This window comes from Athene noctua, unplaced genomic scaffold, assembly GCF_965140245.1.
Source record: "Athene noctua unplaced genomic scaffold, bAthNoc1.hap1.1 HAP1_HAP1_scaffold_31, whole genome shotgun sequence".
Lineage (NCBI taxonomy): Eukaryota > Metazoa > Chordata > Aves > Strigiformes > Strigidae > Athene > Athene noctua.
In genome coordinates this window covers 786,975-813,578 of record NW_027437536.1, presented here as the reverse complement: position 1 = coordinate 813,578, position 26,604 = coordinate 786,975, and the positions used below count along the sequence as shown (strand labels likewise).

At 56.6% G+C, this 26,604-nt stretch overlaps 2 protein-coding genes across 2 annotated transcripts in view; both read left to right on the top strand.

Moving 5' to 3' along the window:
* The window catches only part of LOC141974076 (uncharacterized), a 64,572-nt gene extending 53,758 nt beyond the window's left edge, over positions 1–10,814 (top strand). The window contains exons 7-8 of the mRNA XM_074933328.1: positions 6,070–7,844; positions 10,791–10,814. The gene's annotated coding sequence lies outside the window, so the exon portion shown is untranslated. The remainder of the gene's footprint in view (positions 1–6,069; positions 7,845–10,790) is intronic.
* Positions 10,815–13,758: 2,944 nt separating this feature from the next.
* On the top strand, positions 13,759–26,045 carry LOC141974075 (protein Smaug homolog 2-like). Its single transcript, XM_074933326.1, has 9 exons — positions 13,759–15,349; positions 15,909–16,160; positions 16,242–16,351; positions 16,456–16,542; positions 17,005–17,146; positions 17,261–17,346; positions 25,327–25,530; positions 25,631–25,726; positions 25,902–26,045. Exons 1-9 carry the CDS (start codon positions 15,184–15,186, stop codon positions 26,043–26,045), a joined length of 1,287 nt encoding a protein of 428 aa, XP_074789427.1. The 5' UTR covers positions 13,759–15,183.
* The last annotated feature ends 559 nt before the right edge of the window (positions 26,046–26,604 follow it).

Sequence of the window (26,604 nt, the reverse complement as noted above, 5' to 3'; positions counted from 1 at the left end):
GGCTGGCGAGGCGGCCTTCCAGTGCTTGGCAGAATAGCAAAGGACTCTGAGTGCCATCAGTGAAAGATCAGCTACAGGCACCCCAACTCCAGCTCAGACACCTACCGTGATTAAGTTCCAGGGTGATGACACATTTCCCTTTATTGCGACTCTTTCAAACTGCCTTTCTGCCAGCCAACCCTTGTCAAGGATGGAGGCACTTTCAGGGGAAGGCCCTATTACTGTATGGGTTGTCTTTCTCTCCCAGCGTGTATTACAAGCGCAGAACCACAGTAAACAGGGCTGGCTACCAACCTTCCCCTTTAAGATGATAAGGCACCAGTAGCTGATAGAGCATAGCTTTAGTAGTGTCCTGTTTAGCTGTGTTGGAGGAGACAATATTCATCCCTTCAGAATAATGTCTCATAACTTCCATTGCAGGTCCCTGTGGTCCCTCACATGGAAATCACAAAAACGCACACCCTGCTAAATAAAAGAATTGATTTCTTCCTTTAAAGAAAGTGGAGTTCCAGGTTTTTTCTTCCCTGCCTTGGCATTGTCTCTACTTTCCTGAGGCCGTTGTTAATGATCATGAGACCGCTCCCAACTTCGGGACGTTCTGGACAGCACCCACTTGCACTAGAACAAAGAGCGCAAACATCTGGATTCCTCAAATTTATCTTCTTCCCCTGAGACTTTTACCTGGCTATTGGGCCCCATTGTGGCAAATGCCGCAGCATCTCTGACACGGGAGAGCAGACTGCTCTGTGCGGTAGAGCTGGCACAGTCAGGGTGGTGAGGCTGGATGCCAGCCAGTTCCACCAGGAACACTGTGCTTGGTTCCGTGCCCTTGCCTAGACAGGGAAGACTTAAATTCTCAAATCCACCCATTGCTTGCCCAGTTAGTTCCCTTCTTCCAGTGAAGGTGCTGTAAGTAAGTGTGGTGTACTCAACTTCACTGCCTGCTCAGCCTTCCTCAGCCACCCCCGGACACAAGAGATCTTGGTTCGCTGTGCCCATCTAAGGCTTCACTTCAGACCTGAAGGCTGAAGCACTTGCCAAGGCCTTCCTTCTGCAGGCTTCAGGAGCAGCACTTTGACTGAACCGAGCTGAACAAAATATGCACGGAAGCCTTTCACTCTCAGCCGTGCTTTGGGAAACATCTCTTGAAAAATGTGTACCAGAACTGGCTGGGCCAAACTGCAGAATGCCCGCACTGCAGCCGGAAACTCCTGAGAAGATAACACCAGCCTCCTAGTCCTTTGCCAAATCACCGGCGGCTGTGCTTGTGGAGGACATGTTTGTACAAGAAATTATGAAAAGTGCACAATGTGGTCTGAAAGAAATAAGCCCTCAAGGGTGCAGCTCTTGTTTTGGGAGAGAAGCTAAAAAAGAGTGGTAGTCTGTAGCATGTATCCTTACTTTTACGGTGTACCTTGGAATATGTGGAGGTTTTGGAAGCTGCTCATTCTTATATGAAGATAGATTCAAAACTTACCCTTCTTAAGTTGTTTATTATTCTTTCCAGTGCTGGGTGGAAAAAAACAAAGGAAAAGAACATGAAATACCGTCATGTCTAAGCTGGAATCCTCACAGCCAAGGCACACTGGGGACACTCCAGATGGTGTCAAGTATTAAGAAGCAAGGAGGGGTTTCCCCCTTACTGTTTTAAGGTCTTTTTTTCCCCTCACAATACAGAACTAATTCTTACACCTAACCTCAGAGGATTTGAGGCTGAAACAGCACAGTCCAAGCACCTCAGCAGCACTGAATGAAAACGTGCATAGCCCTTACAGGTACGGAGAGTAACAGCACTCCTTCAGAGAGCCCCTCAGCCGTGCACGATGAACCCATATCCAAACGCACGCGTTCTGTGTGGAGAGGAGGGACCTACAGGGAGTAAACGCACTCTCAGGGTAGTGTAATACAACCCTCTTCTCTGCCGCTCCCTGCTCCTGGCATCAGGGTGAATGTCATTCTGCTCCCCCATGATTGAGAGGCGGGGAGACAAAACCCCCCCACAAAACAATGGAGGGAAAAAAGGTAGCAGCTGAAGGGTTTCAGAGGGAACACCCTGATATAAAAAGCTATATAAAAGGGGAGAGGGGAGAGGAAAGAGAATCTGAAGATGGCAATTGAGTATCAGCCAGGAGCAGCCCATTTCAAGGAGGGGCAGAGGCACCCCTTCCCTGCTTTCCCAGCCCAGTGGAACATGCAGAGAGAACAGAAACACACGGTCTTACCAGGGCGATGCACATCCAGATGATTAGCCTGGTAACTTCCTAATCCTCGCTGTCTGCTGTTCACAGTAAGAAGTAAATGGTTGCTCTGGACTCTAGAGTCATATTTGCCCTGCTTGCAGAGTCTCTTTGCATGTGGTAATGCCCACTGGAGCAACAGCGCCCTGGAACGGGAGAGTTACAGCATCTCCATTCCACACAACCCTCAGTCATACACTTAAATTCAAGTATGTACTTAACAGCACGAATTAAAAGTCATCTCAGCACTTGCCATGAGTGGCAGCAGCACGGAAAGATTCAGCAGTAAAGAGCACAAACCAAACTGGGAAAGAAAAATGTCTTCAGTAGTGAAGGAAAACAAGTAATGCCACTAATGTGAAAATGGGGAAGGAGGGTAGGTCACACCGAGGGTCCGTGACGGTCCGGCAGGAACGCTAAGGCAGATGCTGCACGGAGCTGAAGGGCTGCGCCAATCCTGCTCACAGTGCCAGGACTGCCAGAGCAGAGGGTTACATCACTGACCATAAACCTGGAAGCAAGGGAATTGTTCCCCTGGAGCTTTTTCCCCGAGCCCTCTCTCTCCAGCCTTTGCTTAAGATTCCATCAGTAGCCGTCATTAGCTTGTCAGTGTATGACCTGCCACCCTCTTTGCCAGGATGCTGAGGTCATCAGGGCTCCATTCTTAGCTGCTCGCAGCTCTCTTTCCTACCCCAGGCCTCCCACTGATAGCATTGCTGGTTGTCCCACTGGTTCTCTCCCCTCGCCCTGGGATTTCTGTCCCTTTCTTGCCATCGTGAGAGGGATTCTGTCAGTCCTTATAATTAACAACCCCAACGCTCTCGACCATAACAGACTCTTGCTTTCACCATCCTAATGTTCCCCTCCAGCACGTTCAGTGCACTCCAAAAGCCAGCTTTTGCCTCCACAGAACAGTGCCCTGTTTAGACGGCCCAGCTGATTCCTACTGGCTGCCTTAATTTTCCTGTTTTATCTGAAGCACACACTCTCCTTGTAAACTTTCTCTGATCAGAACCCTGTTGAGTTTCACAGGCTTCCAAACGTTACCTCAGTGTTCACAAAACGCTCTACGGTTCAATTACAAATGTGCTCCAGGAGCTGTATCATTCTATAGCACATTGATACAGGCACAGGCTACCAAGAAACCCAGCACTAAATCATTTAACATGAGTCCAAAGACAACTGCAAATTGCTCTAAGGTGGTTAGTCAAAATAGATCCTGAAACAGGAGGAAGGGAAAGAATGTTACAGTGGTCCCTTGCTGAACTCTCAAGCAAAGGAGAGAACTGAAGTTTAACTGTGAAGACAGTATGTGACATTCCTGTTTGTTGATTTTCTTTTAGGACAGTCAGGAGAGAAAGCTGAGGTTTCTTACCCTCTAATTGCGAATCACGACATCTCACTGCCTGAAGAGGAAAGCAAAGCCATCATTCTTTTTCTGACCGTGCCTAACAAAATCCTCAGACAACGGTGCAGCAGCCCATAAAGGTTTCTCCCAGGGTCTGTCATGCTTAATACCTTCCATTAACTGAAGAAAGCAGTTTTTAACTTCCAAATTGAAAATTTCAGTTTAACTTCCAAGAAGTTAACTGTAGCTTTGTTCGGATAAAAGACATCTCCCTTTTCTTCTCTTCAGAAGTCTACTGACTTTATGATCCATTTTCCCCCAGAAAGCTTTCAGAGGAAGTCATTCCAGAAAAAAACAAATACCATAGTGAGTTTATTTTAAAAGATAGGAAAATAAAAGAAACAAAAGCAGGGTTTTGGTCCAAGTTGAGCTAAGTGTGATTTTATCTTTTTACATGGTACATATCCTGCACAAAAGCCATGAGACATGAAAAACCAGAGGGTGGGACAAATTTTAGCTTAAACCGTAACCCCATTATAATTAATCTGTGCTAGATAACTTACCAACAGGGCAGCATAACACTTGCAAGAGCTTCCATACAACCAGCAGCTAGATCTGTTGCTTTTTATTACTTTCCTTCACGCCTCTAGTATGAGAGTGGCTATCCTGACTGATGGGCTGAATCTCTCACCCAGTATCTCCCTTAGAAGCAGGTATTCCAGGCTGCAGTCAGGATGAAGTCATGCAGGATTTCTGATGTCACGAATGGAGATGAAACAATCCCACGTGATCTCTCTGAGGAAATAATTGATGCTCTTTGCAAGCACTGTACTCCTTGGCCACAACACCGGTGAGACACACTCTTGAACTTCTGCCTTTATCAGTGAATCACCTTGTGTCAAAGTGAACTTTCCAAATACCACTTTTTGAAAGCCTCGAGGGCACCTATGACATGATCTTAGAACCTTTAGTGCCATCTCCCCACGTTGACCTTTCTACCTGCTTCATGTTTTACCTTCTTCAGCCACAGCAGAGGTGATGTAGGAGCCCAGAGCTGGACCACTGGCCACACACGTTGCTGCCTGCAGCTCTGTGGGCACGAGGGTACAGTCCCTCTGTGGCACCAATGCACCCGGAGAATTGTCTGAGGTGGTTACTGCATTCCCCTCCTGACGGGCTCACGCTGAGTTTGGTTTCTTCAGCCACCTTTCTCTCTGCTCTGTTTAAATAGAGCCTTCTCCAGGCTGCGCGTTAATGGAACATAACATCTCAGTGCAGTATTTCATCCTCCAAAGGAAAGAGAGGCCGCTCCCACAGAGATCTAAAATCTTATTTTTAGCAAATTAGGAAAGTGTCCACTGTTTTCAGGGGCATTACTCACGACTGTAACAATATATTACTCAGCGCTGGTGCCTACTTGATCTAGAAATAAAAATGAAGAATACTGGAGCATTAGAGGTCCTTATACTATTTGATTATCAAATACTAAGGCAGTTAATTTTTCAAAAGTACTATCGATGGCAATACCCATCTACCTCAGGCAGCTCCGGCCTCATCTCTGCAGTTTACCAGCCCAGCCGGCCTCAGCTGGGGGCAGGTGGAGATGGTTTCACTTGTGGGAATCATTAAAAACTTACAGCAGCTCCCCAAACCTAACGCTGTTCCATCTACCTGGGATTACTAGAGTGAAATATATTAATTTAATTGATTGCAACCTCCTGGACAAATGCTTTCCTTTTATATATGACACGTTCTCAGCTGAAAGAAAGGCCTCTTTCTCCCAGGTTAAGGAAACAGAAAATGGTGTTGTGGCCCTTCCTGACTAATAAAGCAGAGAGCGCTTGCCTTCAGCATTCCCGTATTTGTCAGTGAATGCTGCAGTGACACAGTCTAAACGGTGGGAGGGAGGATTTGGGGACGAGCCCCTTGGCAGGTGATTTGTTTCGTGATCTGGTCTGTGCCCCAACTCTCCATCTTTTGGAAGCGAGCAAGCAATTGGGGCATTGGGAGTGAAGCAGACGGCTTTCCTCTGACTTAGCTTATTTTGCAGCTGTTTGCCTTCTTTTGTGCCTCATTCTCTCTCAGTTTATTCAGTGAGAGAAGTTAGAAATATTAATGCTGGAGGAGTCACGGCCCTGTAGATGTGGCTGTGTCGGTGGCTGACTAATTTCCTTTTGGCATCTTTATCTAAGCACTCAACTGCTGTGTACAACAAATTAAAACTGAAGGATCAGACTTCCTTGGCCGAGATTTTAACGCTGACATTTCAAAAGCAGGCTGCTTGTCCGAAAGCCTGTCAGAGCTCTTCCACAAGAGAAGCTCTGGGCTAACTTTCTGCCGTGTCAGGGGCAGACTAGAAGTATGTTGTTGTCTGGAGAAAATGCCTGACCCAAGGGAGTAAACCTGTTTGTCCTGAACATAGTTATAGGGAGTGTGAGTGACAGTAAATGGTTTGCATGTTAGAATTGTTTTTCTTATTCCTAGCTGACCTCTTGGGACTTCTGAACTGGCGATGGAACACAAACCTGTTGCAGCAGAATTTGAAGCAGCTGATGAAAGTTGATGGTGCTGAAGGGGTTAAGTAACAAGTTCATTTCTTTAAAAATAAATTTGGTATCATAATTTTGCTGAATCCCGTATTTTGTGTTATTCATACCTTTATTGTTCCCCGCGCATCTGCCTCAGCCTCACTGCACGCACGTGCAGATTAAATCGTAGGCAGAGATCTCAGCCTTCGGGATGCTAATGCCTTTCTCCCTGCCCGCAAAGAACGTTTCGCCTGAGTAGTGGTAAAACACATGGAAACGGCCCATTTCTGGAGACTAGGGTGTTTGGGGTTTTTTAGCCCTTCAGTGAATTTTTATATACAAATACATAAAGGCAAAAGCTCTTTTTCTTTGAAGATGAGAACATTGTTACGTGGTGATTTTAAATGTATTTTTAATACATGGATGTGGAATGCAATCCTGCTCTGTGCTGCTGATACTTTTTAAAGAAAATTACTTCTGAAAATTCTTAGCTGAGGCAATTTATTTGCACTTCTCCCCCCAAAAAATGTAGAAAAAGTTCCTCTCAGAATAAAGTGACTGTTTTGCTGACGGTGTTTTCTAAATTGCTGTCTTAGGATAAATTTTTAGTCACAGAAACTCCTTGAACCTTTAGATCTGAGGAGTGTGCTGGTTTTTCTCTCGGCAGATCCCTTTTCTTACCCATCCCTCTCTGAGGAAACCTGTCTGGAAATGAACCACCAGCAACAAGGAGCCCTGGGCGCGTGGGCACTGCAGTGGAGCCCTCACTGATGTTCAGAGGAACCCCCGTTAGAAATGACACCTCTGTGGCACTTGGTCTTACTTATTCTGGCCTTCTCGCCGTGTCTGAAGGGGTTTCCCCCCCCTACTGATCTTTTGATACAGGCCCTCGCTGCATTTGTTTCTGCAGCATGAACCCCCTGTGAGCTGTGAAGTCGTTCTAAGCACACCGATGAATTTATCGTAAAGGTTGCAAGGGCTGACTGCTCTAGAGAGAGGGTGGTTGGGATGGGTTAAGGAATAAGTTGCAATTATTCTGTGGAACCTAGGAATTCCGTCCTCTGTGTTAGGTGTGCAGAGAACTGTGACCATCGATTACTGCTTATTTTCTTTATGGCAAAGCTTTGACTTTTCTGGACCTTATTATTCTCACTGGGTGAGTTTATTTCGTGTCACACTTAACTGCCTGTTGGAGTTTAGAAGGGTATCCTTGACTCACTGCGCACTGACTTAGCAGTTCACTGGCTCGTACTGGCAGCTGGTTCAGCTAACAAGTGCCAGTAGAAGGTTCTTTTCATACGCCTGTCCTTTGCCTGTGGTATAATGCCTTTGTACATAGACAGGATGTTCACAAAGGGGGAACAAACACCCGTTTGTGTCCGTGCACAGCTGTGAGGATGGGTGTGTGTGGTGGGGACAGGGAGAAGCGGGGGGTGAGATGCTCAGCATTGAAGAGTGCTTTGAGTCAGCTCGCAGGCTGACATGTGCTTGCCGAAGTCACCCCGGCCCTTGACTGCGCGTGAATGACGTCCCAGGAAAAAACCTCCAGCAATCCCGTGACAGTCGGTGTAACGTGAGTGTACAAGAAGTTTAACTCGGCAACGGGGAAAAAGCCATCCCCTTTTTCCTGTGATGCACCGTCTTGGTTCTGCTCTCGTTCCCCGTCGTTCTTCCCCGTCGCTGGTTTCTTTGTGCGCTTTGCAGTGCTTCAGAGGAATGAGCTCTGCCTCGGTGAGGGCGGTAATCCCGTGTCATTTGCTTTCCCCAGGGAGAGCAGCCCCTCGGGCAGTGAGCTGGCTTCAGCGAGCGCTTGGCGGCCGCCAGCTGCCCCAAACGCGGCAGGACCTGGGTGACAGCGGGGACACCCATCAGAGCGGGTTCACCCGAGGCCGGGACGAAGCTCCTGAGCCCCCGTAAGCACCCACCCGGGCCGTGCTGCCGCAGCACTCGCTCTCCAGCCCCTTCCCTTTCCGAGGCCGGGCGCAGCCGCGCGCCCGGGCCAGGCCCCGCAGAGCCGCGGAGTGTTCGCCCTCCCGCGGCTGGATGCGCCCCGGGCTGAAGTACCGCGGTACCGATCCTCGTGGAGCCGACCCTGCCCGCAAACGGAGCCGCCGTCGCGGCCGGGTTTGCCCCACACCCCCCTCGCCGCCCGCCCTCACCGCGAGAGGAAAATGCTTTTTTTGAGGCAGCGCTCGCATTTAGCCGGGTCCTCCAAGCGAGCGCAGCCCCAACCCAAGGCGAGGCACAAGCGGCTCCTCAGCTCCGTTCTGTGCCGCCGTGCCACGCTTCCTGCGGCTCCGAAAACCCGCCGGGAGCTGCCGACGTTCCCCCGGGGCAGGGGGGGACCGAGGTGCCCCCGCCCCGGTGCGGCCTCACCTTCCGCTTTTTCCTCCGCGGTGGCCGAAGGGTGCGAACAGCCCCTTGGGCTTGGCGCAGCGCTCCAGCGGCCGCCCCCTCCTGCGGCGAGCGGCTGGCGGCGATGAACGTGCCCGCCCGGCCGAGGGCAGCCCCGGCTCCTCGCCCCGTGTCAGCCCGGAGGGACCGCGCCGGCTCCAGCTGTCGCCGGCGGGGCTGGGGAGGGGGCGAAAAGCGAGCCGAGCGCCCCCCGGCAGCGTTTCGGTGCCCCCCAAGTCCCCGAGCCCCACCGCCAGCGCCGCCTCGTAGCGCTCCGGCTCGGCCCGGCGCTCGCGGATCGTGCGGGGAGCCGGGGCGCAGCCCAAGCCGTGGCCGGCGCCCTCCAGCAGCCGCAGCTCCTGCCGCTGCCCCTCCGAAGCCTCCTCGCAGCGTCCTGGCGGCAGCCGGGGGGGTTAAGAGCGGGGGGGGGCTGCGGGGGGGCCGCGGGGACTCACCGCGGCTGGCCGGACTCTCGCCGAGCCGGTTACAAGCCGCCGCCTCTCCCACCGCGTTCCCGCCGCGCTGCGCCTTCTCCTCCGCCTTCTGCCGCTCCGGGGAGGGGCGGGGGGTGCGGCCCGGTGTGACCCCCACACCCGGCCGGGCCCCCCCCGCGTGTGCCCCGACACCCCCCGAGGGACCCGCCCCCAGAGCAGCCGGTGCCCGGGGCCCGGCCAGTCTGACGGCCCGGTTCAGCTTCGCTGGCGCTCCCAGTGCCCCCAGTGTGCTTCGGCAGCTCCCGCTGTCCCCCACCCCGTGCCCCCCAGTGCTCCCAGTAACCCCCCCACAGACACACCCTGCAGCCAGCTCTGCCCGCTTTCACCAGTATTCCTCTAAATCCTCCCAGCATCCCCCATAAGCCCAGCACAGTGCCCCCAGTATCGCCCCCTAACCTCAGCCAAGTGCGCCCAGTTACCCCCCAGTCCATCGCTAATTACCACAGACCAAGGAAGCGCTAATTAGTGCGGGCGGGGGCGTCCCAAAAGCGAGGGGAGAGCCCCATGTCACCTAACGCCCGCACCCCCACCCCTCCCGAGAGCCGTTTTTGGAGGGTTTCTCCCCATCTCGGCTCCCGGGGGCGCAGGATCGGGCCCGCCCCACCCAAGTCCCGGGGAGGTCCCCAAAGTGGGAGGAGGGGGGAAACTCCACCCCCCCCACGTTTAATGCGTTGAAAATTATTAATAAAATTGCTAACGAGGCAGGAGGGCGATCCTGCCAACCACACAAACCCCTCCAGTTTTGGTAAAAAACCCAAAACATCCAATTTTGGTAAAAGAACTCCTACAACTCTCCAATTTCGGTTAAAAAAAAAAAAAAACAATACCAAAAAAACCCCCACAACCAATCCTGTCAATTTTGGTAGAGAAAAAAAAAAGAAAAGCCCCAAACTCCTCCAGTTTTTGGAAAAACCAAACCCCTTCAACTTTGCTTCCCCTCCCCCCCAACCACCCTCCAGTTTTGGTAAAAAATCCCCAATCAAACCCTCCAATTCAGGTAAAAAACCCAACCACACCCCTCCAATTTTCGTAAAAATTCCCCACAGCCAAATCTTCCAATTTTGGTTATAAAACCCCAACCAAACCCTCCAATTTTGGTAAAAAAAACCCCAACAACTCCTCCAGTTTTGGTAAAAAACTCCAGGGAAAGAGGCGGCTGCCCCCGGGCCCAGTTCGGCGCCGACTTCGTTAGCAGCGCCGCGTTTTTAATTGGGGGGCGGTGCGGGGGGTGAGGGCGGTTCCCATGGGGGAGCCCCCCGCCGGGATCTCACCGTTTCCCAACCTTCACAAAAAACCCCAAATAATTGGAAAATTCCCATTTTTTATTCTACTCGTAAAGCAGCCGGAGGCCCCGCTGTACAGAACGCTCCCCGCAGCCCCCACCCCCAAAGCCCCGCACCCCGTCACCGCCGCGGAACGATCAGACGCTGTCGATGTCCCACATGCAGGTTTAACTTTTTTTTTTTTTTTTTTTTTTTTCCTCTGTGTGTGTGTGTTCGTTTCGTTGGGGATTTTTGCCATTTTCCAAGCGCTTTTCTGGCCAAATCGTGGCAGTGGCAGCTGCGGGGAGGGGCTGGGGATGTTGTATTTCCTCCCCCCTGCCGCCCACAGCCTTTAGTTTTGGATTTGAAATATAAAACGCGGCGGGTTGATGTTTTTAATTAATATGAATATAACAGGAGGTGTGACCGTCAGAGCTTCACAGCTTTGCTGACAAAGGTATCACGAGAGTCAGTTGCTGAAGCTGCAGTTGTACAAAACCAGTCGTGACACAGGGTTTGATTTTCAGTTTGTGAAGATGATGGAATATTTGACAGTGACTGGCCACGGAGCAGCTCTCGGTGTCTTGCCCCACAGCGGGGTGAGCAGCTCCAAGTGTTCAGAGATGAAGAGAGAGAGGAGGGCACCCCGGAGTGAAACTTCCAGCAATCCTGGGACAGAAGTTCTGACCCAACAGATGAAAAGAAACACTTGCCATGAAGTTCTGACATTCAGTGACTCGAGACAATCACTGTAAGAATAAGAAAAAATGGAATTTCGCCCTTTTGTCGCTCACCCTGCAGGCAATACAACGCTCTGCTTTCCCAGGCGCATCTCCCAGATTTCTGGAGACTTTGGCCATTTAGCCCAGAGGAACTCTTTTGTTTTTTCTGTGAAACAGACCCCGTTGTATAGAACGAGCCCAGCAAGTACCAGATTACAGATCACTGGGTGATGTTGCCCACAGAAAATGTTGAGACCTCCCCGGGAAGGGTTAAGCCACCAACAGCAGGCTGCAGCGTGGTTTCCTCATTTTACCCCTTTATCTCAAAATTTTGGCATTCTTAATAAGACCTGTGGCCAGCTCAGGTTTTTCCAGTGATTTTTGTTTGGCCTTTCGTGAGGGACAAGGAGGGATTTGCTGTCACTGGATTCCAGCTGCCCTTCTGAGCCGAAGCCTCGCAGGCAGCGCAGGACCCGTCGCTAAAACAGTTTGCTTGGAGTTCGTGGCCGAAATCTGCTAAAGCCGTGCCTTGGCCAAATTCTGCAGGGTGCCGGGATAAAGTTGCTGCTGGGGGAACCGAGCTGCTGACGCGCAGCCTCAGTTTATCGCCTTGTGACTGGGGCTGTTTCGCTGCTGGACAAAACAAACCTGCCTGCACGGCCGTGGCGTGCCGGCCCGCTGGAATCTCCGCTTTAAGCGTCAAACTGCCTCGGGCTCCTGAACACACCGGGGCTGAGCCAGCGTTGCACTCGCCAAAACTGTCACGGACAGCCACGATTATGGCAAGGAAGCTGCTGTATTTCTAAGGACGCTAAAGCGAGGTTTGTTTTTCTGCTTCCAGATCATCACGCACGTGTTCTGCACTTACCTGGACTCCAGCTGCCGCCTCACCCCGAATATCCCGAGGGCAAAGCCTTCGCTTCCCAACACTTCGTTCAGAGCCCAGATAAACCAGGGACCGGCGCTCACGTTGAGCTGCCCTTGGCCTCCGGGCTCTCGTCAGCACCCTTGAAATCCCCGACGCCTTTGAACCTTTTCATTCCCAGACGCTTCGGATGAAAACGTCTTTTGCACCGACCAGAGCAGCATCAACCCGCCCCACTACGAGCTGACCTACGAGCTGATCAGTCCCTGCTCCTCCTTACATCGGGACTCTAAACCATCACATCATACAGAGTCCACCGCAGTTCCCTTGACGTTTCAATGCTCTATTCTGTCGGTGATCAAAAATGCCCAGAAATCCCCACCAGGCAGCGAGTCCTTTCTTGTCTGTGGCTCTGCCCCTGATCACACGGTCTGTTGGGCCGTTTCAGGGCCATCAAGTCACCCGGCTTCAAACAACCCTCTTTTCTTGGTCTGTCTCCCGCAACCGTTCCTCGATGTTCCGTTTAACATTTCCCATTTCTGAGAAGTTAATCTTAGAACCTTTAAAAGCATTAAAGCCAGACGCTTGGATTGTCACCCATTTCTTGTGCCTGTCTCAGTTAAAATAGTATAATCAGCTTAAGCATGCCTAAAGGAAAGGTGTCCACCCGTCCGTCCTCACCCAGGATTACCTGGGCGGGGTTTTTGGCCAGCCGTGCTCGGGCTGTGCAGGGGACGAACGAGCAGCACAGCATGGCTCTGTGACTTCAGACTAGCGGAGCACCTGCAGCCTCACGGCAGTTTACTGATTCCGAGTCTCTTCTTCGGGATCACGATGGCCATTGATTGCTTATTTCTAGGATCTCGTTCATGTATAAGAAATCATTAAAAAAGAGAGATTTTCATCTGTTTCTCTCCTCTGGAGCCAAAAAGCTCAGCACGAAAGTCTTGGGGGTGTAAAACAAGTTGCAGACTCAGCCCCTCGAGACAAATCCGAGGGAATATGATGTTATGGGTGATGCAGAGACCTGCTTTATAGCCTAGTCATTAATTGCCGCAGGCAGCATTTTGCATCGTTACATCCCAAGAGGGCTGGTATCCATCTGGTCTCCATCCCAGGGGCAGAATTCGGGGGGCAGAGGGGCAGGGGAGGGTAAATGGGGGTGCAGGTGCTGACGGGCTCCTCTCACCTTGTCTCCCAGCCCGCGGGGGTCTTCAGCAGACTGGGCGATGCCTTGGGGACCGATGGGGACAAAGCCACCGAGAGCGACGACGACTGCTCCGTGCTCCAGTACGCTGCCGTCCTAAAAAAACTCGCCAAACCTCCCCCTAAGGAAAGCTCTGAGCCGGGAGGGACCATCAAGGCGAAAGCCACCAGTTCGGAAGCCAAACCGGTCCCCGTCACCGCAGCCACCCAGCGACCGGGTCGCAGGAACGCCGCCGGTAGCCGTACGGCAACAAAACCGTCACCGGCGGCGTCTAAAATCGGCGGCGTCAGCGTTGTGGCAGTGCCGGTCGAAGCGCGGGGTGGTGACGGCACCAGCACGAAGGATAAAAGCGAACCCGAATTTTGGGTGAGAGTCAGAAGGACTTGGGGTCCCTGGTGCCCCAGGTAACAGGTACTTGGGGGGTGGACTCTTGGGTTCCCCCCAGCCAGAGGGGGCTCGGGGGGGCTGACGGAGCCGCCGGGGCCCTGGCAGGCAGCCGCACGCCGCACTACGGCTCGCAGACGCCGCTGCCCGACGGCAGCCGCACGCCCGCCCAGAGCGGCGCCTGGGACCCCAACAGCCCCAACACCCGCTCCGGGTAGGTCCGGGGGGTCCCCCCGTTTACCGGTGTTGCCTTTAGGGTAAGAGCTCACTTGGTAAGAGAGAAATCCCCTTGCGTTCTGGCCGGTCCTCAGAGATCAGAGGGGCGAGGGGCGGCTGGACTTGTCCCTTAATAGGTGTGACATGAAATTGGTATTAATATACCAGTCGGGACTGGGACCCTGATCCGAGCCAGCCCCAGCGGGCACTCAGGAGAAACAGTCAGATTCACGGATAGCACGGTTTGTTTTCATGCAGCGTTGACAGGTTCCCTGAGGCTGCCTACGATAAACGCACAAGCTGCAGGTTGGCTCTAGAGCACTACAGCAACCGAGAAAACCCAACCCGGAACGATTGCAGTCCCACACACACAGTTCCCGCGGATGCACTGGGCGTAGCCCCCTCTGGGGGGGCGAGAGCACGAACCCGTGGGTCTGTCCCTCCGCTTTGGTGTCGGGTGGTCGTCCCTCCAAGTTGGGTGCAGGCTTGGGGGGCTATTTGTGGTGGTAGGTCGGGGTGAGCGGGTGGGGCTGGAGTCCAATCAACATTCTGTCAATACTGACCCAGTTTCGTGGTGCCAAGGGGCACGGCGGGCTTCTGTGGGAAAAGGAGGGAGGACGGGAAGCAAGATGGACTTGGTACAGTGGGTGCAGGAGAGAAGGGAGGCTGAGCACAGAGTTTGTGTGTCGCCACAAAAAGTCATATTTGAAGGGAGCCGAGCAGAGGAGGAGATAAAATCCCGAGTAAAAGCCTGGCTGGCTGGCCGGGCCCAAAGAGCTGTGGGGAAGGGAGTTAACTCCAGTTTACCACCAGTGGCGTCCCCCAGGGCTGGGTGTTGGGGCCGCTCCTGTTTAACACCTTCACTGATGAGCTGGACGAGGGGCTCGAGTGCCCCCGCGGTCAGTTTGCAGGTGACACCCAGCCGGGTGGGGGTGTTGGTCTCTCGAGGGTGGGGAGGCTCTGCAGAGAGACCTGGCCAGGCTGGAGCCATGGGCTGAGCCCAGCTGGGGGAGTTTCACCGAGGGCAAATGCCGGGGGCTGCCCTTGGGCCACAACAGCCCCAGCAGGGCTACAGCCTGGGGGAGGAGTGGCTGGAGAGCTGCCGGTCAGAGAGGGACTGGGGGGGTTGAGAATCAGTCGATCAATCCATCGGGGTTTAGCCCCGCGTTCCCCCCACCTCCCCACACGATTGCACAGGGACGCAGCCTCAGTCTCCTCCCTGTCCCCTTTCTTTTGCTGCAGGTGGCATCAGCCCGTGGCCGCAGGAGCCGGCCGAGGCAGGAGTAGCTCTCTCTGGCCCCCCGCCCCCTCCTGCGCCCTGGCAGCACCAACGTCAAGGCCAGCGACATGAAACAGTCACTTTTATCTTGGCGTCCGGGATCAAGAACAAGCTCTGCCTGTAGGAGAGCCAGCCCCTCTGCGAGGCTCTCAGACACACCCTGCCACCCCCCGGGACGGCCGCAGAGCCTTGGCTCTCCGGCTGCGCCAGTAAGGAGCGTTTGCCCGGTGCCGGCGGCGACCCCCCGATGGAGCCTTCGTGCCCCGATGCTGCTCGAGGGCCACCACCTCCTCTCGAGGGGCCCGAAGATGCAGCCACCGAGTCGGGGCCGTCCCGGTCCGCGGCGGCTCCTGAGGAGAACAGGCACCCGCCCTTGTACCCCCCCACCAGCAGCAGCGGGCCGGGGGGAGCAGGTGAGTGGGGCCGGCGGGGGGGCGGGAAGGGGTCTGGGGGGAATTGAGAGGACAGAGGGGGCGGGAAGGGTCTGGGGGGGAATTGAGAGGACAGAGGGGGCGGGAAGGGGTCTGGGGGGGAATTGAGAGGACAGAGAGGGTGGAAGGGGTCTGGGGGGGGAATTGAGAGGACAGAGGGGGTGGGAAGGGGTCTGGGGGGAATTGAGAGGCCAGAGGGGGCGGGAAGGGGTCTGGGGGGGAATTGAGAGGACAGAGAGGGTGGAAGGGGTCTGGGGGGGGAATTGAGAGGACAGAGGGGGCGGGAAGGGGTCTGGGGGGGCACATTAAGGGCTGAGAAGGGACATTGAGGGTGAGGAAGGGTGGGAGGGGGGACAGGGAGTGGCCTGGGGGGGATGGGGGTTGAGGATGGGCTGGACGGGTTGCGGGGGAAATGTAGGGGACAGACAGAACTTGGGGAGACATTAAGGGGACCCAGGTGGCCGCAGGAGACTTGGCAGGGGGGTGTCCCGCAGAGGGGACCCCCGCCCACCCCCTGACACCCCCCCTCCTCTCCCCCCAGCTCTGCCCTCCCAGCTGCACCCCAGCCCGCTGGAGCCCTCCCTCTCGCTGGTGCCCGGCAGTGCCCAGGGAGGGGGACCCGAATGGGTGTGGGGGGGTGACGAAACCCCTGTCCCCGTGCCCCCCCACCCCCCTTTTGGGGCCCACGCCCCCCTGCTCCCCCAAAGCAGCGTGGCCTCTTGGGGCAGCGAACAGACCGAGGAGCCGGCCGGCGGCCGCAACACCTTCGAGGAGGAGGGCAGCGGCATGAAAGGTGGGGTTTGGGGGGCCGTTTGGGGGTGGGGGGGCTCACAGGGACCTGCCACCCCATGTCACACTCCTTTCCCCCCCCAAGATGTCCCCTCCTGGCTGGAGAGCCTGGGGCTGCAGAAATACACGGCGCTTTTCTCCCAAATGACGTACGAGGAGATGATGAGGCTGACGGAGCATCAACTCGAGTCACAGGTGACACGGGGTGTCCCTCCCCTGTGTCCCCCAATGAAAGGGAAGACACTGTCCCCCCCTTCCCGGTCACTCTGACCCTACTTGTCCCCTCCTTGTCTCCGCAGAATGTCCCCAGGTGTGCGCGGCAGAGGATCCTCCTCAGCATCCAGAACCTGCGGGAGCGGCGGAGCATCCTCAGAGAGCTGGAGAAGGTGGGACGGTGACAGGGTGGCCCATGGGTCCCTTGGGGTGGCCTCGGGGAGGCCCTCAGGTCCTCAGAGGTGGCCCCGGGGTGGCCCATGTCCCATTCTGAAGCGCAAGACCTGGAACGGGGTGATCCTGCTCCCCTTCATGTCCCCAGGGGTGGCACAGGGTGTCCCCAAGGGTGGCATAGGTTGTCTCCCATGTCCCTCACATCCCCAGGGGTGACCCAGAGTGTCCCTCATGTCCCCAGGGCTGGCACAGGGTGTCCCCTGTCCTCAGATCCCTGGGGGGAACCCCACATCCCTGAGACCCCTCCCCATGTCCCCAGCAGTGGCACAAGATGTCCCTGGTCACCCCTCCCTGTGTCCCCAAGACTGGGGGTGGGGGGGGTTGGGGTGTGTGTCCCTGATCTCCCTCTCGGTCCCCACATTTCCCCCCCCCTCCTTGACACTCCCCCCCACCGTCCACAGCACATCATATGGGGGGGCAGCCTGTGGCCGGCGCTTCAGGAGCTCCAGAAGATCATAGTGACCCCCATTAAAGCCAGCAACGCCGCAGCCCCCGTCCCTTACGGGGACATCCCGAGGCTGTTCACCCGTGTCATGGGCAAAGGTGAGACACCCCCCACAACCCAATTCCTTTTTTGGGGGAGTCCCATGGTTTTGGGGGTGTGTGTGTGTGGAATCAGGGTGTCTGGGTCCCTCCCTGACCCCCGACACCCCCCAGTTTGCATCCAGTTCCTGACGTCGTGGCCGGACAAGGAGAACATCATCAGTTACCTCCAGCTCCTGGAGCAGTGCCTGAGCCACGAGGTATGGGGGGGGCTGCGGGGTCTTTGGGGGCCTGTAGGGCTTGGGGGGGGGGCTATAGGTCTGTGTGACCCCCCCATGTGCCCCCTTCCCCCCCCAGGCGTTCACAGAGACACAGAAGAGGAGGCTCCTCTCCTGGTGGTGGCAGGTCCAGTGGCTGCTCTGCACCTTCCCACTCGGTGCCGATCAACAGCTCGCCCCAGGCCCTGCTCGCCCTCCCCCAGGGTACGTCTTGGGGGGGGACACGGACCCCCCAAACCTTGGGGAGGGGGAAGACAAAACCTTGGGGCACCCCCTGAGTGGGGGGAGGAACCTGTGCTCCCCCCCTCCCCTCCGCACCCCCCATCCCACTAGGGCGGGGGAAGATGTTCTGGTCGTGGTGTGGGAGGTTTGGGGGGTTCAGAGTGCCTGGTCCCCTCCCTAGGAGGGTTGGGGGGGTCGGGTACAAATCTTGGGCCCCCCCTTACCCCAGTTTCTGTTCCGCCCCCACTCAGAGCGTCCCCTCCCCGGCACGGACCTGGAGATCAGCCCCACGCCTGAGTCGCTGTTCAGCATGGTGGAGCAAGTGCTGGGCGGTGAGGGGGGGCCCGGGGGGGGCAAAGGGACGTGAGAGGGGTCCGGGGATGTGGGGGGGGTCCAGGGACAGGGTGGGGGCACGGGGAGGAGACAGAGCCATGGCAGGAGGGAGTATGGGGGACACACACGGGGACAGGGTGAATTTGGGGACACGGGGGAGGATGGGGAGCACGGGGGGGGCGCTGGGGGGGGCAGGAAGGGATTTGGGGGAGGGGAGGGGTGTAAGGGGATGTGGCCCCCCCCAAGTACCCTCTGACACCCCCCATCCCCCCGCAGATGGCTCAGACAAGACCTCACCATCTGATGGCGCCGACCCCCCTCCCCAAATATGGGGGTCCCCAGCATGACCCCTCCCCCCATGAACCCTCCCCCACTCCACGGGGGGGTGTCACCCCCTCCATGACCAGTCTCGCTCGGTTCCACCCCCCCCACCCCCAAAATAAGCGGCGGGGAGGGGGGGTGGGGATTAACACAGACACCCCCTGCCCCCCCTTTACCCCCCTCCCCCATTTTTGTCGGTTTTCAACATTTTTAACAATCCCCAAATCTTTGCGGTTTTGATGGGTTTTTCAGTTTTTATTCCTTTTCTCTTCATTACTGTATCAGTACCCCAAATGATATTAACGTATATTAATACACATTAATAATATCATTATTATTTACAGCCCAAACTGAGGGACACGGCGATGCCCCCCCTTCCCTCCCCTCCCCCAGGGTGGGGATGCCCCAGGACCCCTCCCCCGTCGGTACAGCCCCCCGCCCCCCCTTTGTACCCGCAGCGCCGCGGCCCTTTGCGATAGAAAACGTTATTTTAGACACAAGTTGTTAGGAATAACTTTAGTTCCGGCTGTGGCTACTAACCCTGACTACGTTATTAAAGAGAAAACCAGAAACACCCCCCAAAGTGCCTGGTTTTTCCCCAAAACGGGGAGGGGGGACACGCCGCTCTGTCGCTGGAGGAGTCGGAGGCGTCGCTGGGGCTCTCGTCGTCCTCCGAGGCCTCGCTGGGGTCAGGCGGGGGCTGTGCGGGGTCCCCCCCTCGCTGCCCCCCCCGGACTCTTCCTCCTCTTCCTCTCCCTCCTCCTCGTCGCTGTTGCTGCCCAAAATCTCCTCCCGGTCACGAGCGGCCCGGGCGGTGTCACTGCCCCCCCCGAGGTCCCCCCAGCCACCTTCCTCCTCCTCATCTTCGGCCTCATCCTCTTCCTCGCTGAGGGCCGAGCCCCCCCACCCCGCTCGCTGCTGCTCCCGGAGCCTTCGGCCCCCTCCTCCTCCTCCTCGCTGCCCTCTCCCCCTTCGCTCTCGCTGCCTTCCTCACGCTCTTCGTCTGGAGGAGGAGGAAGAGGAGGAGGGGAAGAGATTATGGGGGAGGGCGTTGGGGGGGCCCCACACATTCTGCCCCCCCGGGTCCCCCTGTTTGGCTGATTAGGGATATCGATTAACCTCCGACAGCAGAGGGGAAAGAGCCGGCGTCTTCTGCTGCAAATAACTCCAGAGTGTGGGGAATAATACAGAGCCCACGGAGTGAGACAAGGGAGAGCAGTGCAACCAGGAGAGCACAGGGCAACGCCTCAGAGCATCCCTGCCCGAGAGAGAGCACAGGGGTTAAGGCAGATCCCTCAGCCCTTGCCCCCGCTGCCAGCCCCCAGCCCCGCGGGCAGCCCCGGTTCCAGCGAGGGTTTGCAGAGCCTGGCCCGGGCAGGGGGAAATCCTACGCGGTGCCTCCGCCCGGAGCTGAGGCCTCCAGAGGCGCTGGGAGCGGGCCCGGCCTTCTAGCCCCAAAATCAGCCCGGCAGAAAGACTTGCACTTTTTTTTCAGTGGAAACATCTGGTTTGGCTCTCGTGTTGCATTCAACCCAAAGCCTGGCCATGGCTTGGGGGGGAGAACAGAGGAATTTCTACCAAGCCAGAATATGTGGGTCCTCAGCCTTGAACAAGGATGCGAAAGGAAAGTTGGATAATTTTGTCTCCTGATACATTCCAAACTGATGATCTGCTGACTAAGCTGCCTCTTTCCCTGGCGAGTTTCCCTGCTTTATTAATGACCACATGCTAAGGTAGAGGCTTCAGCCCGGGGCCTGTTGCTCAGGCTGCAGCATTTCAGTGCTTGAGCACTGTTTACACCAGCACAGGCGGGTGGTGATACCTCAGTGCAGCACCCACGAGCACGGTGGGTATCAGTTATCACATCTACAGGATTCACCTACGGGGCAGCTCTGCCCTGGGCCGCTTGCCAAGCCTGAGCACTTCACAGGTGGATGCGGGGCAGGGATGGGGGATGCTCGGGGGGCCCTGGGGATGCAGCACAGGGAGATGGTAGCGCCAGGATGCCGAGGGTCTCGGGGGAGCGTCACCCCCCACGAGCTCGTCTTACCGGCACGTGTCACCCCAAGATCCGGCATCGCCCCGGAGGGCCGAGCTCCGCCAGAGATTGAAGAGGAGGAGGAAGATGAGGACCGAGAGGCGGAGGAGGACGGTGGAAAGCAACGTGCTGCGGGAGCACTGGGATGGAGAGGGGCCGTCAGTGCCCTGAAGTGAAGGGATAAATTCACTGACGGGGTTTAAAGGCTCCCCCGAGACTGGTGGCACCCAGCAAGGGATGGCACCGGGTCCAGCTGGCACCGAAGCCAGCCCCCGCAGAGCAGGGGAGTTTCCTTCGGTGGGAAGCAGGTGGGATGTGCCCCCCGGTCCTCCAGTGGGTCCAGCTGGGGTGAGGGCAGGGAAATGGGAAAGGGGGGGGGGGAGGGGGAACCCCAAACCAGGGTGGGGGCTGCTCTGGGAGTAAAATCTTCCTCCAAACTGCCCAGGGCCCCCAGGGAAAAGTACCCCACCCCCCACTGCACCCCCAGAACTGCCAGAGGTCTCCTCAGGGTTCAGGTTCTGGGACGAAATGGGGGGCATATGGTGCCCCGGTTTGGGGTTGGGGGGGGGCCAGGATGGGGCAGGGAGCTCCACGGCCCTGCTTTGGGGTCTCGGGGTGTCGCCAGCCCCGGAGCTGCTTGGAGGTGCCGCTGGGCTTCATCCCGCGTGACGCTGGCACAGAACAAACCCATTTCTCCTGACGTTCCCGGACAGGCGAATCCCCCCCGGGGGCAGCACAGCTGGGACTTTTGGGCTACGGAGAAGGGAACAGAGCCCAAACCCGGCCGGGGCAGAGACGTTCCCGGCCGGCTGACGGGATCGGGGTGTTCCCGTGCCCCAGCCTGTTTGGGGCAGGGAGGGGAAGGGTCTGCTCCTCCCTCCTCCGCCACTGGGGCCGGTACCTATGGACAATCCAGATTTGGATGGCACCGAGGTGGGGAAAGAATCGTGTGCAAGTGGCAGCATTCGGGAGAAATGGACTGACCTGGGTGCTGTGGGGTTGAGGTCACTTCAGGGCAAAAAATGAAGGAAGAGGCGAGAGACTTGAGGAAACTGTTGCCATATTAAACATTAATTGATTAATTGCATACGTGTGAGCTCCTGCCTGGTGCCCCTGCATTGTGCTCCTGGCAGGTCTCTGTTGTGCTTGTGTGCGTTTTTGCGAACAAGAGGGCTCGAGGCAAAACTCTGCTGCTGAACGAGCCGGCAGGACTTCCCCGTACCTGCCTGCACACGACTCGGGCATGTCTGAGGATGGCGACGATGTCTCCCACCTCTCTGATGCCCACTTCATTCATCATCTCCTTGTTCAGATCCACCAACATGTTCTTTTGGATCCTGCAGCGAGGAAAGACCTGGCTTAACGAGGTCTCCCCTCGTTACGAGCTCTGATTAATCAGGCCCAGAGTGAGGGGCACCACGATAGCCACAGCACAGGTTGGGACACCACCACCCTCCTAGAAACAACTCTGATAATGATGGGGAAGCTCAGCGCAGGCGAGCAACTCATGTCACTAATTAAGGAGCGGGATAACGAGTTAAGTCCTTCCTTCCCCCTCGGGAGGGGGGATCTTTCGGTGCCGTTTTCCCCACCGTGACACGGTGTAAAGGTGCCCCCTCACCTGTTATCCACAAATGTGATGGCGGGGAAAATGGAAAATAGCCCCTGAATGGGACCTTGAGTGATAACACCCTGCTGCAATTGATGCTGTTTTAAGGAGGGAGGGAACTGCGATGAAGTCTCCTATGCAGACATGTTTCTCACCCTCCGAGACCATCCTGAATATCAAATAGACCGTGGCCTGGCACCCCCACGAGACCCACTGGTGCTGGCACCGGACAGAGAAAATATGAAGGAAGGGAAAGAAAAAGGGGCCAAAATAAAGATTTCCCAGAGTACTATAAACCGCCGGTAGGAAGCCGGCAGGAGGAGGGTGAAAGTTTGGAGGAGCCAGAGGCAGGCTCCCCCCTCACAGCCCCGTGTCGCAGACAGAGACGGGAGAAGCGAGCGGCGGTGCCGGCTCCTCTGAGAAAGGCCCTAGGGCTGGATGGGCCCTGCCAGGGTAAAAGTCCCGTTCACTTCCTTCCATCTGGCACCTTGGAAAAGTGCAGCGAAGGGGTATCGAAGCGACTGTTGGGGTGACCAGGCATTTCCAGTTTCTAATAAAACACCCGTGCTGGAACCCCAACACAGGAGCCCATATGAGGTTGTGGATGCAGATGGAGATTGGAGTGTCAGGGGCATGGAGCGGGCTGTACCGAAAGCAATGAACTGCTCGGCCCTATATGCCCTTCGGCAGGGACCTAAAGATACTCCCTCAGAATTCCTGGGTAAGCTGCGGGTACCGTGAGGCGACACACCCCTTAGATCCAGGGTCAGGGGTGGGAATACAACAGTTAGTGTCGTTATTTATAGGGCAGTCAGCACGGGGCATTCGAAAGAAGTTGTAAAAGCTGAAAGTGCCAGAGAGTTAGAATGTGGAGACCTTGTTAGACAGAGCACAGGGAGCATATAGCAAGAGGTGGGGAGGAGATCTGCATCCTGTTGTAGCAAACCCATGTACACTGTTAATTAGATGAGTACCGGAATTGCCTTGGTTTACCGTGCTGGCCCTAAAAGACCCCTTCTTCTGCTTGCCTTTGAGCTCCAAAGTCAGTGATTGTTTGCATTTGAATGAGGAAAGATGGAGTCCAGGAGGAAGATGCAATTAACATGGACTGTGCTGCCCCAGGGGTTTAAAATAGCCCCACTCTTCTTGGAAACCAAGTAGCTAAAGACCTGGAGCAATGGGAGCGGCCGCATGGAATCGGGGGTCCTGCAGTATGTAGATGATTCCTTAATAGCCACAGAGACTAAAGAAATGTGCATAACATGGACTATTAGTTTATTAAATTTGGGGTCTTAATGGCTATCGAGTCTCTCCACAGAAAGCTCCAGCAGCTCAGCAGCGAGTAACCTGCCCTGGAGCCGAGGTCACGGCTGGGCAAGGGACCCTGGGGACTGCAAGGCCAGAGGCCCCTGTCGGAGCCCTCGGGCACAGCCAGCTAAAGAGCTCTGCGCGATCCTAGGAACGACCCGGAGGTGTCGCCTGTGGGTATGTAACTACGGACTCCTGGTACAAAAAATCCCTCGGTGAGCTATTAAAATCAAATCGGAAACCCTCACTCGGCACGGAGAGGCGCTCAGAGCATTCCGTCAGCTGAAGAAGCAGCTGATGGATGCCCCTGCTCCGGGTTAACCAGACATCACTCAGCTGTCTGGTTATTCTCCCTCGAGAAACGGGGAATAGCCCCAGGGGTCCTGGCCCAAAAATTGGGACCAGATAGAAGGGCAGTGTCGTACTTCTCTAAACAACTTGATGAAGCAAGCAAGGGATGCCAGCTGCCTGCGGCAGGCTTTGTGGAGAAATCCCCTTGCACCCCGGCGCTGGAGTAACCACCCCTGCCGTATAACTCTATTCCTGTTGGAGAGTCTGTTTTCCACAAGTCACCGCACCCCAGCTGGACCCACTGGAGGACCGGGGGGCACATCCCACCTGCTTCCCACCGAAGGAAACTCCCCTGCTCTGCGGGGGCTGGCTTCGGTGCCAGCTGGACCCGGTGCCATCCCTTGCTGGGTGCCACCAGTCTCGGGGGAGCCTTTAAACCCCGTCAGTGAATTTATTCCTTCACTTCAGGGCACTGACGGCCCCTCTCCATCCCAGTGCTCCCGCAGCACGTTGCTTTCCACCGTCCTCCTCAGCCTCTCGGTCCTCATCTTCCTCCTCCTCTTCAATCTCTGGCGGAGCTCGGCCCTCCGGGGCGATGCCGGATCTTGGGGTGACACGTGCCGGTAAGACGAGCTCGTGGGGGGTGACGCTCCCCCGAGACCCTCGTCATCCTGGCGCTACCATCTCCCTGTGCTGCCTCCCCAGGGCCCCCCGAGCATCCCCCATCCCTGCCCTGCATCCACCTGTGAAGTGCTCAGGCTTGGCAAGCGGCCCAGGGCAGAGCTGCCCCGTAGGTGAATCCTGTAGATGTGATAACTGATACCCACCGTGCTCGTGGGTGCTGCACTGAGGTATCACCACCCGCCTGTGCTGGTGTAAACAGTGCTCAAGCACTGAAATGCTGCAGCCTGAGCAACAGGCCCCGGGCTGAAGCCTCTACCTTAGCATGTGGTCATTAATAAAGCAGGGAAACTCGCCAGGGAAAGAGGCAGCTTAGACACCAGATATAATCTGTACGGAATGTGTCAGGAGACAAAGTATCCAACTTTCCTTTCGCATCCTTGTTCAAGGCTGAGGACCCACGTATTCCGGCTTGGTAGAAATTTCTTTGGTCTGAGGCGCCCAGCCCTGGCCAGGCTTTGGGTGGAATGCAACAGGAAAATGATAACATGAAATTTACTGGGCCAGACAAAGGTGCCAGTTATTCTGGCTTGTCAATCTCTGGTATACAAGGGCGGGCCCGCTCCCAGCGCCTCTGGAGGCCTCAGCTCCGGGCGGAGGCACCGCGTAGGATTTCCCCCTGCCCGGGCCAGGCTCTGCAAACCCTCGCTGGAACCGGGGCTGCCCGCGGGGCTGGAAGATGTCATCCATCTGGAGAAGGATCTTTTGTACTTGCTGCTCTGACTCTCAGGTAGTGATGATATGACGCATTTCCCTATATTTTCCTCTCCTTGCTTTAGCTGCACTCTTCTGCCTTTTCTTACTGCACATTTTCTGTATTACACTGTTACATTATTTGGTTTTCCCCAGCAAAATACTCCTGCTCTTTTCACTCTGGTGTCTGAGTTTAATTGGTATCCCTAATTAGCAAAATAGGGGGAATCTCCCCGAGCATCCCCAATCCCTGACCTGCATCCACAGGCCCCCACCAAGCATCCCCCTCAAAATCCCCTCAGAGCCCCCCTAAAATCCCTACAACTCCCCAAACCCACCTTGTAGCCCCCTACTCCCCCCTAAACTCCCTACGACACCCAAACCCTCTCATAGCCCCGCTACGACCCCCAAAACCCTCCTTGTAGCCCCCCTACACACCCCAACACTGCCTTCTCTCTCTCCCCAGGACAGCCCCAGCCCCAGCCCGGTGGTCAACAGATCCATGACCCCTATAGCCCCCCCCATGCGGCGGTACAACCCCCACACCCCCGGCTCGGGGATCGAGCAGAGCTCCAGCGACTGGGTGACCACCGACATCCAGGTGAAGGTCCGTGACACGTACCCGGACAGTCAGGCGGTGGGACAGACCGGCGTCATTCGCAGATTCATGGTGAAACCCCCCCGCCCCAGTTCGGGGGTGCTTTTCGGGCTGTGAGGGGGTAACACACATGGTGATGCTGTTTTCCCCCCCTCTTTTTCTATTTTTGTAGGGCGGGATGTGCGCTGTCTACCTGAGGGACAGCGAGGAAGTGCTGAGCATCTCCAGCAGGCACCTGGAGCCTGTCACTCCCGTCTGCGGCAACAAGGTAGGGCCCCCCCAGCCCCCCCTTTGTCCTGGGCCGCCCAACACTGCTCCCACCAGCACGTGCTGCTTTGGGGACCTTCTAGATCCCCTCAGGTGCTACCCCAGCTCCGCTGGGACCCCCCACCAGCCTCCTCAGGGCTCACTCTCCCCCCATCTGCACCCCTCCTCTGCCTCAGGTCAAGGTGATCCTGGGGATGCACCGTGAATACACCGGGACCCTGCTCTGCAGGAACCGAGAGTACGGGATTGTCCACATGGATTTCGAGGACAGGTACAGGACCTTCAGGCTCCACTTCCTCGGCAAACTGATGGAAGATTGAGGGGGCCCACCTGTGCCCCCCGCCCCCTGCTGCCCCCGTTCTCTTTGTGCCCCCCCGTTCTCTTTCTCCACACCCCTTTCCCCTGCTCAGTGTCGGCGGTTGGAACGAGGTTTAGTTGTCAATAAAGGCCTGTGGGTGCAGCCGGGGGGATGAACCAGGGCCCCGCGCCCCCCAGGGCTGGGGAAAGGGCGGTTAAATGCCCCCCCGGGGCCGAGAGAGGGTTGCAGCGGGACCCCCGGGGGTGGGGGGTGCTGAGCCGGGACCCCACTGCGGGGCGGGGGGAGAGTGAAGCGGCTTCAGCGCCGGCCGCGCTCATGCTCTGCCCTTACACCCCGCCTCCGCTTCCGCCTCCTCCTCCCATTGGCTCTGCCGCCGCCGGGCCCGCCTCCCCGTCGCCGCCATTGGCCATCAGCCGCGCCGCCATTGGTGGACGGTCCTCAGTCCACGCCCCTCCAGCCCCGCCGCCGCTCATTGGCTGGAAGCGGAGGGAGGGGATTGGCTGCGGCGACCGCGCGTGCGCCCTGTGGCGCGCGGTGCGGGAAGATGGCGGCGGCCTGTG

Coding starts and splice junctions, on each gene's coding strand:
- LOC141974075 (XM_074933326.1), top strand. CDS start 15,184: ATGGAGCCTTCGTGCCCCGATGCTGCTCGAGGGCCACCACCTCCTCTC. Junction 16,161..16,241: donor GGAGGGCAGCGGCATGAAAG/GTGGGGTTTGGG, acceptor TCCCCCCCCAAG/ATGTCCCCTCCTGGCTGGAG. Junction 25,727..25,901: donor CTCCCGTCTGCGGCAACAAG/GTAGGGCCCCCC, acceptor CCTCTGCCTCAG/GTCAAGGTGATCCTGGGGAT.